Here is a 14,981-nt window from a genome sequence, read left to right as displayed (position 1 = left end):
CCATAGAAAATTTTAATTTCGCGCCTTTTTTAATGACAAGATTTGGTTGACCATCTATATATGTATTAAAAGTGGTAACACACTATCGCACCGCAGGATATCAGATCTGTAACTCGCTCTCATTATGAGTGCGACGCACCAAGGTCGCGATGCGGTGCAATAGTGTGTTATGACTTTTAATCGTATATAAAACCCCCACCACACTCGCGTTCGCGGTTTCGCCCGCGATTCACGCACATAGTCTGGAGGGGGCTTTATATAGTGTGTCAAAGGACTGTCTTATTTCAAACATACACAGAGAGAGTCATACTATCTTTATCTTATACCAGAGCGCCTACCGCGAACCACATTCGACGTGTTGCCTCTCTGTCGCACTTGTAAATTCGTACGTAAGTGTGACAGGGAGGTAACACGTCGAACGTGGTTCGCGGTAGGCCCTCAGTACTAGCACCCAAAAGAAAAGGATGAGTATAGTGTTTTTTTGTTCCTATTTACTGACAATTTGGTTTGACCATCTATATTTTATATTTTTTGTAGCCTAGCAAGAGCCTAGCATGTGCTGTGGGCTGTGGGAGTAGCATATATTTGTATGTCGGCTAACTTGCTTACATCTCAATGAACTCTACTTACCATAAAAAATGTAAGCGAGTGGAGTGGGTGTTTGTCTGTTTTATTATGGTTTTATTGGTGTTTAATCTGTACCTTCCATGTACCTTCAAATAAATTAAAAAAAAAAATAAACGACGAAGTAAGTAAACTGTCATGTTTACCTTTTTGTTGACAAAATTTCCCATATGATTATGGTGCAATTACTCTGATTAATTTATATTTCCGCGCAACATTCATGAAAGTGTATAGCTTTACCACCTGCCTTGATCTCGATTAAGAGGAAAATGTCTTCAAGCTCTGTAGAAGACATTCCGGAGCAGTGTAAGGTGAGCGTAATATCTAAGGCCTTGCCTATTCTTTGTTTTGGTGTACATTAATACGACCTTGGCTTAACTAGGCCTAATCAAACGTAGTTCTTATTTTACTTATGATTCTTCTTATTGCCTATTACATTTTGATTTTTTTATTATACCTCCTAACTTATCGGCACAGTTTGATACTATTTGTAGTATTTTGTAGGAAAAATAATCGTAATTTATCAATTATGCACGTCAGTTCTGTAATCCTTACTATGTATTGCCATTTTAACTTTACTTATTCTTTATAAGAAGATCTTTTTTTAATTGTAATGTAAATTTTACAATTAGAGGCCCTGTGTCAATATAGTATTCGCAATTATAATATTTAGAACAGATAATTCAGTAAAAACAATCTGTGAAATCCGTAAAAGTTTAAAGCAATGTGAGTTATGCGAGTCACTTATTGATTTTGGTATTAATAAAAGGTAATAGGGTAGATATTTGCTAACAGGGTCAAATGAATTAAGCGACACGTGTATTGTCCCCAATCCCATAAGCTTTATTTTTTAAATCCACTCTTAATGCGCTAATAAATTATCTTCCTCCCTATTATACACACTTTTTGGTAACAGAACCCTTTTGGAAAGCGAAACATTTGTCGGAGCCTTGAAAAGTAAAGTAAAGTAAAGACTTGCGGGTGAGAATGAATTTGTCTTGTTTGTGTTTGCGAATAAAAATATTCCTCTTCTATTCTATTCTTGTGTTCTATGGTCCTTGTTTAGAACTACATGACAAGTGTAGCTGAAGAGAATTGTTTGCTCAAAGTTGGCATTGCTGCCAAAATATCTTATCTGGAATATGCTGATGTAATTACTGGTAACTGGTACAGCAGCTGTAACCAGTTACAGCTAGTTTGACCAGCCATTTGACAGTTTGAGTAGCCATTTGACCTTAACCTCGTAAGTCCTGTGTTTTTCCAACAGCAGTAGTCATATCTGCCGGCTGTACTATACCAAGTACAAACCAAGAATAGTGCTTCAGACCGAAACAAAAAAATGTCGATTTTAGAGATTTTTGAAGTGGGGTCTTATTTTCAGTATTTTTTATGGTATGTTTATTATGTATAGCACCTCTTTAAGAAGGAAATTATTGAAAATATTTTGTACTTGTGTGAGTACATTGGGTTTTTACACAGTATAATAAAAAAAGTTAAAGGATTTATTTAATATTAAAATTAAATCATATATTTTGTCTAAACATCACTAAAGTAAAATCTTTACTTTATTACAACATAACTAATCTTCTTCTTATAAAAATGGTGAATTAAAAAAGCTCTTTTCATTATTTTAATACCATACTACATCTACGAAGGTTGGATTTGGGTGTTCAAAATCTGGACTAGATCTCCAGACCTACCCCTTGCACTTTGCCCACGTCGCGCCCTTGTGCACTTGTGCTACTACCACGGCTACGCCCACCTCATTGACCACGAGCACTTTGAAATCGATGACTAGATACACGTCCGCGTACTACAACTTCTATTTCTCCATCTTCATATTAGAAAAGTCCCTATTTGATTCTTGGTCGGGTTCAGATATAAACATATCTTCATTATCCGAGTCCTTGAAGACATAGTTATTGAGAAGTTGTGATATTTGCTTTTCATCAAACGCTAGAATAAGAAAAAAAAATACTTGTAAGTTAGACCGAACGTACTACCGTAAGTACAAATTATTTTGAGCAATCACGATCCTCCTTAAATATACAGGTTTCTTTGAAATATTGTTTATTTTACAATATTTATAATTTAAATATACTAATACATTCGTATGACAACAGAAAAAACAAGTGATTACTTGAATATAAACCGATTATCTTACCTCGTGCTGGCCAGCGACCTGACTGTGTGGCCATCATGCGAAATAGTGACACTGACACTGACAGTTGACTTTACCTGTCTAACATGGCGAAATTGACCATAGAAAATAGAATGAGAATGACCGTGTCAGTGTTGCCGTTGTAAAAAAACTACCCGGTAAATGGGGAATGAAAAATTTGTACTTGAGTAAGTACATTAGGCAGTTACGCCATCTATCTAGTTAAAATGTCAGGTCTGAAGTGCTATCCTTAATTTGTACTTGTACAAGTACGCGGGGACTTACGAGGTTAAAAAGGAGATTTATGCGATATATCCTTGGGCGAGTGAAAGCTTTCACCCAGCAGATGGGATCTGCAGTCAACCCCAAACAAAAGTTAAAAAAATAAAATAACAATCCTGACTGTAGAGCAAATTGAAGCTTAAATAAATAAATAAATGTCCTTGGGCGACAGAGACTGTTTCCCATCAGGTGGCCTGTCTGCTTGTTTGCTACCTAAAAAAATTATGATCCTTGACAGATGACCGATTTCATACACCTTATTGAATTTGTCCCTTATCATGGCAAGCTTATTCCCTTATCTTTATAAGTATTATAAGATTTATAAGTTCAGACACTACTAAAGAGCAATGACCGTTTAATAACGTAACATTATTTCGTAAACCTGTTAAGGTTATCAGTTTAACCATTATCAGTAAAATACCTATTGTAGGTATTCAACAATTTTATTGTTGGCATAGCATGTCATACTTGTAATTATTTCTTGTTTACAACCTTTTATTTGTTTTCATCCCTCCTTTAATTAATATATTAGAGCTGTAATTTACTATCTAATACCTTTAAACGAGCAATTCTTGCATATTTATTTATATATATATATATATATATATATATATATATATATTTCGGGGATCTCGGAAACGGCTCTAACGATTTCGATGAAATTTGGTATATGGGGGTTTTCGGGGGCGAAAAATCAATCTAGCTTGGTCTTATCTCTGGAAAAACGCTAATTTTTGAGATTTTATATGTTTTCCGAGCTAAGCTCGGTCTCCCAGATATTTAAGATTAAGAGACATAGGGCCCTGCCTAACATTTAGTATGGCACTTAAAATTTATGGGAGGCCCATTCTCTGTTGTATATCTATGTCTATATCTAAAAACCATTTCTAGGTTGCCTGGGCCCGTAGGCCCAGGCCTTGTTGGGCCTAGGCGGAAATCCGGCCCTGCGACCGTTACTTAGAACTGACATGTTCAGTAGTATAACACTATGTAAAGAAAATAATAGTTAATGATAAAAGCTTGTATTAGAAGCAAATTATTTTTTATTTCATTAATCATTGTTGACAACCTCAATGATAATTTTAAATAGGAATGCTATACTTACAATAAAAAATACTCTTTATTGCTCACTTCAATAAAAGAGAATAATACAGACAATTGATATAGCAACTCAAGTAGGTAGAGGACAGAGGTAAACAACAGGCGGTCTTATCGCTAAAAAGCGATCTCTTCCAGACAATCTTTAGGTTTCGGAATATGCATTTTGCATTGTATATTATCAATCCTGGTTAGCTTAATATGTAAGAATTGTCCGTATTCCAGGATCTGTTTACGCAAGATGGCGTGCTCCTCAAGGCGTGCATGGGCCGTCCGATCACAGACCTCAACTCGATTGGCATGCTGTGCGTGGTGGTCAACCCCAACGGCAGCAAGTGCATCGAGTGGCGGCCCAACGACCTCATCACCATCGACTCCGACACGCAGGATCAGGAGTGGGCCGTGGTCAACACTATAGGTGGGCTATACTGAAACCATGGTCATAAACCTCGACCCCAATGGCAGCAATTATTTTTAGTTAGTTAATATGGCTCCGGTTTCGTCACTTAGCCATGTGCGGCGTGTAAGTTAGAAATCTAGCTTAACTCCGTTCAAAAGTGCAGGATTTTCCTGGTTTATCCGTAAGCATCCTGTAATGACATGGGTGCGTCGAGGATTCGAGCTTGTTGTAGCTAGCTAGTCTTCGCATTCTAGGAGGCTGAGGAGAATTTTATCGGCTTGCAGGGTGGCAGGTAATATATATATTATACACAAACTTATTGAAAAAGACCGTTTAGACTACATTTACTTTACTAGTTGGACCGCCTATGCCTGTAGTTTTTCTCTTTTAATTTTTGTATTCCAAGTGACAGTACAAATTGTTTTATGGCCATACATCAGTGCTGAAGCGACGTAGAACACGATGCCCAAATCCCTTTACAACCTTCGTTTACTTTTCAGGTCGAAGACAGCGCACTCTCAGCGGTAACATCACTTCCGACTACGCAAACGCTCGCTCCCGGATCATAAAAATAGCCCTCGACGACCTGAAAACCTTCAGAGTCACTCGCAACAGCCAGCAGATGCAGTTCTCCACCAAACCTGGCATTTGGCAGACCACTTTTTACTTCCAACATGGGAACGCAGAAATATTCGTCGCGAATTTGAAGAACCACATTAAAACAGCAAAGACAAGACATGACAGAAACACATATGTAGTAATCGAGCCAAATGTGGAGACGCAAGTGCTGAATAAGAGTTTTGCAGAACTAGACATCTTCACGGAGAACACTACAGATGTTGTGTGGAATCTGGTGTCGAATTTCAAGCAGAGGCCTTATGAGACCACTATGACTGCGTTTTCTAAGCTTACGGATATTGGTATGTCTATGCTTTACCCAAAACGTGAGATTCCTTCTAGTGTTGTGTGCCTAAAAAGTCAAGTAAAATTAAAGAACGCCTACCACTCGTTCGGTTACAATCAAAAAATTCTTGTGATTGGCATTATGACAATTTTTTTTACATAATGTAGGTACCTACGTATGGCAAAAGTGTCCCAGGTCGGTCACAATATCTAATTATGAATTATTTTTGTGCATTTGATCTTAATTGCACAAAAGAAAACATAACACGCATGCGAGGAAGTCTGCACGCATCCTTCTATTGCTTTATACATTTATCTGTGTAGGTTTCCTGATGTATTGTTCTGTACCTTAAGGGCTGATTTAGACGACGCGCGAGCACGCATGCGATTTTAGTTACATTGCGGACTGTTGGTTACGTCCAATTCAACCGACCGATCAAAACCCGCAATGTAATGAAACTCGCATGCGAGTTCGCGCATCGGCTAAATGAGCCCTAAATTATGAATTTTCTGGTGCTGATCAGGATCGAATCCACAACAAGGTTGCTCTACAGTTGACCTCGAGAAATGTATGTATTGTTGCTTGCTTAGCTGATAAAATAAGTACATAGGTAGTTAAAATCAAACATTATACGGTAAGGCCTGCCTTTATAGAAGAACAGCCTTGCAGTTTCTTTTTACGGCGTAGAAGGTACGTATAAGAAATGAGACAACAAATATTTTTCCAAACACGGCAAGAAAAGGTTTAGTTATTTTTGAATTAGACTGATAGTAAAACATTCAGGATACGTTTATGATTAATGATTATGATTATTATGAAGCATAAAAACAATTTCCTACTATGTTTGTAAGCCGTCGCAACGTATGAGTAGCAATAGCAATGATTAATTTTCCTTTTTTTGTACGATGTTTTGCGTTGTGTCGATAACGCCCCGTCAAAAGTGATCTGGTTTATTAACAAGCTTCCTGTATGTAACTATGTAATGGAATCTAAGGTAGCTAATTTAACCATCTTCCAAGGATCGTAGCGTCATGAAAATTGGCAGCTGTATGTAGTTCTGATGACAATACAATAATATGGTAGTGTCGAACTGATCTGATGATGGAGACAGGAGGTGGCCATAGGAACTCTGTGATGAAACAACGCAACCTAATTGTGTTAGGGGTTTTTAGAATTGTCTCGATGAGTATTAGTTGTCTGTCGTAAGAAAAGTACAGTCAGCGATAAAAGCTTGTACCAAAAATGAAATTTTTGCCAAAAACTTATTATTATTTGAAGGTGGTTGGTTCCTTTTAAAAAAAATGGAATAATTTGGTTTTGGTTTTTTATTTTTCTAATGTAGGTAATCATAATGAATGTAATAGTGCAAATGTAAGGAAATATCTTATCAACATATTATTTGAAGAAAATTTGTGTTTTTAGTTTATTATGGCAACGAGGCTAACGGCAAACGCGATGTGTCCGAAGAGGTGGCAGACTTGCTCACAAAGAGCATGAGTGCGCTGGAAGATACCACCACGGTCACTAAGTCCGATGAGTACGAAGTCATCAGCGTCAAACCAACGCTGCCGCCGAGACCTATCATACCTAGGTAGTTATTTATTTACGAGTATCATTTCGTGATTCTATGCCTCGGTTACGACGCTTACAGCCTTTTTACAAATAGCCTATTCCCGAAATTCTCTATATTATTATCTTTAAAACAATGACTAACCCCCTTATTCATAAACGTTTACTACAGTTGACAAGCCGATAATAATCGTTTGTCCCTTTCCATCATACCAATACGTCGGAAAGGGACAACCGATTATTATCGGCTTGTCAACTTTATAGTTCGTTTTTTTTGCATTAGAAAGAACTTGAAAGAAGGTAAGCGATTTTGACATGTCTTTTAATTGAAAAACACTTTTTAAAAATCAATAATAACTATTACTTATGAAAGCAGAAGACTATAAAAGATCGTATTAGATTCATAAATTGTTACATATTTACCGTAACTTATTTTTAAAATGTGTTTTTCAAATCAAAGACACATCACGATTGTTTACCTTATTTCTAATGCTAAAAAAAACGAAGTATAGTAAACGTTTATGAATAATGGGGTAAGAGATTAAGAAACCTCTTAAAACTGTACTGAAAGAGCTACTTAATATTTAATATACATACTCGAGTTAATCGACACTAGTTGACACATTTCTAACGCGATGAATTTGCGAACAGAAGATTATGTTATTCTAAAGAAGAACAGTTTTTCTTTTTGTGACCAAGTACCTGTATGGGTTTGCAGAGGAACTCCGCTATCCACTGAGAAATGGGAAGGTCTGCAGGACACGGAAGGCAGGGTCACAGAGGTCGACGGAGTCAAACAGCTCATCTTTAGAGGGGTAAGGAACCAAACGTGTTTAAATTTACTGTTTCATTTTATTAACTTCAAATATTTGAATATGGAAAGACGTCTGTATACAAATATATGCATGCATGTCTAATACTTTATACGTTTATGTTTGACGACCGGTCTGGCCTAGTGGGTAGTGACCCTGCCTGCTAAGCCGATGGTCCTGGGTTCGAATCGCGGTAAGGGCATTTGTTTGTGTGATAAACACTAATATTTGTTCCGTAGTCATGGATGTTTTCTATGTATATAAGTATGTATTTATCTATATACGTATGTATATCGTCGCCTAGCACCCATAGTACAAGCTTTGCTTAGTTTGGGGCTAGGTTGATCTGTGTAAGATGTCCCCCAATATTTATTTATTTATTAATACACACTCCCTCAATTTTATAATACTCACGTAAATAATCCTAGGTCTTCTGCTCACGTGAACGAGGCCTAAGTTCCTAACTTATCATCTTCTCTAGTTTAGTTTTATATCTAGCATCAGATATAATTCATTTAGGTGGCAAATGCCGACCAGAAATAATCAATGCGCTGCAGTCGTCCTAAATGTTAAATAGCAGTATATTTTTGTTCCCAGGGTGTGGCCCACTCGATACGTCAGTCGGTCTGGAAGTATTTACTAGACTACACCCCCTGGCACATGACGCACGCAGAAATACGATCCTTACAACGCAAACGCACAGAGGAATATTTCTCCATGAAACTCCAATGGCGCTCCATGACCGAAGGCCAAGAGTCCAGGTTCTCGGAGTACAGAGACAGAAAGAGTCTAGTGGAGAAAGATGTTGCAAGGACAGACCGGACCCATCCGTTTTTCGCGGGTGACAATAACCCCAATCTGGCGGTGCTGCAGGATATTCTGATGACATATGTCATGTACAACTTTGACCTCGGCTACGTGCAAGGCATGAGCGATATTTTGGCACCGTTGCTGCTTCTTTTGGGGAATGAGGTGGACAGTTTTTGGTGCTTCGTTGGCTTCATGGAAAGAATTGTAAGTTAGAACAATATTATTACCTTGATTCCAAGCACAGAAGACTCCATAACTCCGGCAAGTGGTTTCCAGATTTTCTTTGTTGATTGATGTAATCCCAAATACAAAATAATGACAATCATACAGTAGGTAGTTCATATCTAGTTGCGGCTCTAATTAATATTTACTACTAAAATCTTATTTGTTTTGTTTTAGTTATTAGTAGGGTAGAGCGGGGCATGTTGAGCAAGTTCGTGTGCAAGCCGAAAACAAGACAGTAACGATCGAATGACCAATTTTCGTTAGCGCCATTAATTTACGTTCCAGGCGTACAACTTCGACATGGACCAGGCGGGCATGAAGCAGCAGCTCCTGCAGCTGCAGCAGCTGCTGACGTTCTGCAGCCCGGAGCTGGCACAGCACCTGGCGCAGAAGGACTCGGGCAACATGTACTTCTGCTTCCGCTGGCTCCTGGTCTGGTTCAAGCGAGAATTCTCCTTCAGGGACATTATGAGGTAACTTCGACATGGCCCAGGCGGGCAAGAAGCAGCAGCTCCGGCAGCTGCAGCAGCTGCTGACGTTCTGCAGCCCGGAGCTGGCGCAGCACCTGGCGCAGAAGGACTCCGGCAACATGTACTTCTGCTTCCGCTGGCTCCTGGTCTGGTTCAAGCGAGAATTCTCCTTCAGGGACATTATGAGGTAACTTCGACATGGACCAGGCGGGCATGAAGCAGCAGCTCCGGCAGCTGCAGCAGCTGCTGACGTTCTGCAGCCCGGAGCTGGCGCAGCACCTGGCGCAGAAGGACTCTGGCAACATGTACTTCTGCTTCCGCTGGCTCCTGGTCTGGTTCAAGCGAGAATTTTCCTTCAGGGACTTTATGAGGTAACTTCGACCATGACGATGGACCAGGCGGGCAAGAAGCAGCAGCTCCGGCAGCTGCCGATGTTCTGCAGCCTGGAGCTGGCGCAGCACCTGGCGCAGAAGGACTCTGGCAACATGTACTTCTGCTTCCGCTGGCTCCTGGTCTGGTTCAAGCGAGAATTCTCCTTCAGGGACATTATGAGGTAACTTCGACCATGGCTATGGACCAGGCAGGCAAGAAGCAGCAGCTCCGGCAGCTGCAGCAGCTGCTGACGTTCTGCAGCCCGGAGCTGGCGCAGCACCTGGCGCAGAAGGACTCTGGCAACATGTACTTCTGCTTCCGCTGGCTCCTGGTCTGGTTCAAGCGAGAATTCTCCTTCAGGGACATTATGAGGTAACTTTGACCATGACGATGGACCAGGCGGGCAAGAAGCAGCTGCCGATGTTCTGCAGCCCGGAGCTGGCGCAGCATCTGACCAGGGATGTTGCGAACATCCGCAACCGCGGAACTTCCGCATTATTTTCAACATCCGCATCCGCATAAAATCGATGCGGAGCTTATGCGGATGCGGATGTCGAACAAGTCGGTACAGGAACGTCTTGGCGGCGGCGTAAATGCTAGGTAATTTCGTCATTACCTATAACGAAATCGTCTAGATCCAGAAAAGTCGGCGAATTACTGTTTATTAAATATGACGCATCTATATTCTTGCTCAAATACTAAACGTTTCGTTTTTTTTAATAAAAAACATACTAAAAATGTAATATTTGACATTTTCTAAGTACCTAATCTTGACATCCGCATCCGCGGATGTGAGCCTTTAAATATCCGCATCCGCGGATGTCAATAAATCTGCATCCGCAACATCCCTGCTGATCTGACGCAGGACTCGGAGAACATGTACTTCAAGGGGTCTGGTCTGGTTCAAGCGAGAGTTCTCCTTCTCGGACATTATGAGGTTACTTATTACCATATCACTACATAGTATATTTAAAACAAAGTCGTTTCCCGCTGTCTGTCTGTCTGTATGCTTAGATCTTTAAAACTACGTAACGGATTTTGATGCGGTTTTTTTAATAGATAGAGTGATGCAAGAGGAAGGTTTATGTATAATTTGTTAACCCGTGCGAAGCCGGGGCGGGTCGCTAGTAATGTATATACCAAGGGCGTCGCCAGCTTACATTTAGTTTCATATTCTCTATATTTTAGGATCAGCACGCATACTTCCTGTACGTGAAACATTGGAAAGAATCGTGTTGATGATAAATTTGCTTTCACAAAAAATCATCTTCTCTAAAATTACATATTAAACCTCTGAATCCTATGAATTTTGTTTAAAATTTTTGTCTCTAAACACTAGCAGAAATATACCATTAAAATTCCTCGGGTTTCTAACAGCTTGAACTCTGTATAATTTAACTTATATTACACAACAGGCTATGGGAAGTCCTGTGGACGGGGTTGCCGTGTGCCAACTTCCATCTGCTCATTTGTGTAGCTATACTCGACGCCGAAAAGGACACGATAATCAACAACAACTATGGTTTCACTGAAATATTGAAGGTAAGTTTGGAGAAAGCACATTTTAATTATTTGTATACAAAGTTTACTTTTAGTTTACTAACGGTGTAGAAGACGGTAATATATAGGTATAAACAAGGATGTCATGAATGTGTTGGATTCCTAGGCTCTCCGAAACATGTTGCGCGACTGACTAAAACTGCCTACGTGAGTCGAACCGAAAAATTAGTTTAATAACGTTTACACCAAATAACATAAACGCTATTTTTGTACGGATAGCAGTATATGGGTATACTTTTACTTACACAATAACTCGATAATATCCTTTATTCGTTTCATATCAAAGTACAAAGTACTAAAAGTTAGTTAGATTGACTATTGGTTGAAATAAATTTTATTTTCTACCTTAACACAATCGAAATAAAGTCGATACTTTAAACACGTTGCCTAGCCGTATGATGTTGTAAAATTGACTTTCTGACTATTACATTGAGATAGATAATCAACTTGTCCGTCACAAATTTAAAGTATCTAAACGTATTGTATATAAAATTATCAAATACTATTTACACATAAATTTGTTAGACATTTAGCAGCTGTTCCACTGCACATAACTAGGTGGACTAACCCATAAACAATATCGTTTTGATGTTATAATAATAGGCTGTAATTTTCAGCACGTAAACGACCTATCGATGTGCCTGGACGTCGACAAAATACTAAGCACAGGCGAGGGCATGTACCACCAAATAATATCAGCGCACCACCTAACAGACCAAGTCAGGATCATACTCGGAATGACCCCTCTGAACGTATCCGTGTCAACGAATTCTGACGACGAGCCTACGACGAGCGGAGCTAACGGTATGGAGAAATGTGAGAATGCCGGGGACCCTCTCTTTACCCCAGGGATGGATGAAGTTATGTATCAAATAGGATTAGACATGAATTTTTGAGCACGCGGTGAATATTATATGTATTCATATACTTGGTCAACCAGATCTTGACAGTAGAAAAAGGCGGCAAATTTGAAAAATGTAGGCGCGAAGGGATATCGTCCCATAGAAAATTTGAATTTCGCGCCTTTTTTTACTGACAAGACTAGGTTGACCAGCTATATGTAGAATTGTAGATTAGACATTCTGTTGTGCAAATAATTAAGATAAACTTTCCAAAACCAAACCATTTAAAAACAGTGGTTGGGAGTTACATAATTGTGGCATGTCATTGTTTTTTTGTAACAATGTAACAAATGAATATTTTTACAGTAGATGCATCGTGTTTGCAGACGTACGAGTAATATGCTTTTTTGTGTTGGTTTTATGTTTAGTTTAGGCGTTACGTTCCTGTAGTAAAAACTACCACAGATTACCTAAATATGCTACGTTTCCAAACTCTAATTATTTGCATTGATTTAGCAGAATATATTCGCTAAGTAATGAATATATCTAAATCTAAGTATACTTACTGTACACTAAATTTATTCTAAATACATAATAATTTCAACACGGTTTATGCTTCCGCACGCGTTAGTAGTTTTCTTATATTAGTGTTATAACTATTAATGCACATGTCTTCCAGTGTGATAACAAGATATTATGTTGTATGTATTTTGAATTAGTACCTGTATGTTGTGTAACTTACTTTAAGCGACATTCATATCGGGTTCCTTTTCACCAAAACTGTAGGTATCCATTGGCTTGGATATCAGAGAGATATCCTCGTATTAATGCCCATTATATTTTTATGACAAGATATAAGTGAAATATCGACCCAGTGTCCTCATTATATGAGGTCTGATTTTGCTAGAAAAACTTTATTTCGCGTTCTGTTATACATATTTTCGCCCTAAAACTAATTTTCGTATGGTAGGTACCTGCAATACGAAAACATCTCAAAATGTATGATTTTAGAAGTTTAGGACTAAATAAAAAAAAAACAATTGCAATTGACTCGCGCACGAAGGATTCCCTATTGTTTTTAGTACTTATTTGTTGTTATAGCAGCAACAGCCCTAGTAGCACAGTCGCATTTTTATCATTTATCACTATGCCTGTCACGTTCTAACAAGTCTGTAAGTGCGAAAGTGACGGGCTTAGTGATAGTCGATAAAAATGGAACCGTGCTGAGCCCGCAGAAATAGGTACCTACATCATCTGTGAAAATTTCAACTATCACGGTTCATGAGCTACATACAGCCTGGTGACAGACAAACGGACAGTGAAGTCTTAGTAATAGCTACGGGACCCTAACCTAAAAACATACCTACTACCAAATTGAGAACCTCCTCCTTTTTGAAATCTTGAAGTTAGTTAAAAAAGGATAGCAGCTAGGGTTGTCAACTATTTTTTGGTGGAATATAGTATTTTCCAAAATAAGGCATCAAAAATATAGTAATTTCATAATTTCAAAAAATATTGTACTTTTAGATAAAATACTAAACATAAGTGTAAAATACGTTTAATCGGGAATATAGTATTTTAGCGTACTATATATTTTTCCAAAATTATATAGTACAGAGAGCCAAAATATAATAGTACAATACTATATAATATAGTACGATTGGCAACCCTAATAGCAGCCTTTAAGGAATTTGGTGCCCAAGTGGCCGTATTGCAGGCACCATCATGTTTATCTGCACTACCTATATTTTTTCAGTGTCTATTCTACCAAAATGAAAACCTTGGATTATATTTTATAGAGAGTTTACAAAAGTATATCCTTGATAGTGGCCTGTTGTTTTAGTATTGTTGTAAATATACAATTAATTTCAGCCTCACTTAAATCTATTTCTTTATTTAAAAACAGTTTTTTTTACAGGAACTCGAATATAACGGATTAAAAATATCTGTCGTAACCACCAGCGTCTGGGCCTTACTTGCCTAAACCACGAAATCATAAAACTACAGAGACTGGTGAAAGTGATAATTTTTCTATTTTTATAAAGTACTCGTGGTACTCTTTAAAATAAAAACAGCTGTCCATAATTGTGTCAGAATACCTAGGTATCCAGATATACCCTAATAACCATTAAAATTTGCTAGTGAAGCTTAGGTATAAGCCAAATAAGGTTAAGGCTTCTATATTAATGAAGCAATTTCAAGTTCAAAGGCTTTCCTATTGCTAATTTGCTATTGACACGTTGTAATAGGTACCCTATGAATTTGAGCTTTGTCTTATCCGGACGGGTTATAGGTTTAAACGGTGCCTTTAAATATAATAGTTGTCATGTGCAATTGGTCAATGAACGACGAAGGATCGCCTAAATCAGCGGTCGGCAACCTTTTAGCAGTCAAGGGCCACAGTAGTTAACGAAGTTGACGCGGGACGTACTTTGTTAATATTTATGACTTTAACACTGATTTATACTTTCACGATTTTTACACATTATTAAATTGTACAACGGGACTTAATCGCGTATCTAAGTTTTAAGATTTACCTCCGACGTTTCGAGGACGGCGTTGTCCCCCCGTGGTCTCGGAGAAGACCACCACGGGGACAACACTGTCCTCGAAGCGTCGGAGGTAAATCTTAAAACTTAGATACACGATTAAGTCCCGTTGTACAATTTAATAATTTATGACTTTGTCAGATTTCGTCGTTTGTCAATATTACATACAAAATAGCCAGGGAGGCTCGGGGGCCGCAAGTGACAGGATCACGGGCTGCAGGTTACCGACCGCTGGCCTAAACTATAGGATACTGAATAATTTGACTACAATTTGATTTATTTAAACACCAGGTGCTTAAAATA

The 14,981-nt window shown here is 38.5% G+C and overlaps 1 protein-coding gene across 4 annotated transcripts; it reads left to right on the top strand.

Moving 5' to 3' along the window:
- Positions 1–756: 756 nt before the first annotated feature.
- LOC134648855 (TBC1 domain family member 15) lies at positions 757–14,214 on the top strand. Of its 4 annotated transcripts, none has more exons than XM_063503461.1 (11): positions 757–935; positions 4,391–4,583; positions 5,066–5,485; positions 5,993–6,037; positions 6,892–7,060; positions 7,757–7,853; positions 8,448–8,868; positions 9,359–9,542; positions 11,143–11,269; positions 11,905–12,091; positions 14,048–14,214. In XM_063503461.1, the coding sequence occupies exons 1-11, from the start codon at positions 894–896 to the stop codon at positions 14,059–14,061; spliced, it is 1,899 nt and encodes a 632-aa protein (XP_063359531.1). In that variant the 5' UTR covers positions 757–893; the 3' UTR covers positions 14,062–14,214. The 4 variants fall into 4 exon arrangements, with proteins under 4 accessions (XP_063359531.1, XP_063359508.1, XP_063359515.1 ...); XM_063503438.1 differs by having other exon boundaries at positions 11,905–12,147; XM_063503445.1 differs by having other exon boundaries at positions 11,905–12,190.
- The last annotated feature ends 767 nt before the right edge of the window (positions 14,215–14,981 follow it).

Source organism: Cydia amplana, chromosome 1 (genome assembly GCF_948474715.1).
Source record: "Cydia amplana chromosome 1, ilCydAmpl1.1, whole genome shotgun sequence".
In the NCBI taxonomy this organism is placed as follows: Eukaryota; Metazoa; Arthropoda; class Insecta; order Lepidoptera; family Tortricidae; genus Cydia; species Cydia amplana.
The sequence above is the reverse complement of the archived record's forward strand: the minus strand, read 5'-3'. Positions and strand labels throughout refer to the sequence as shown.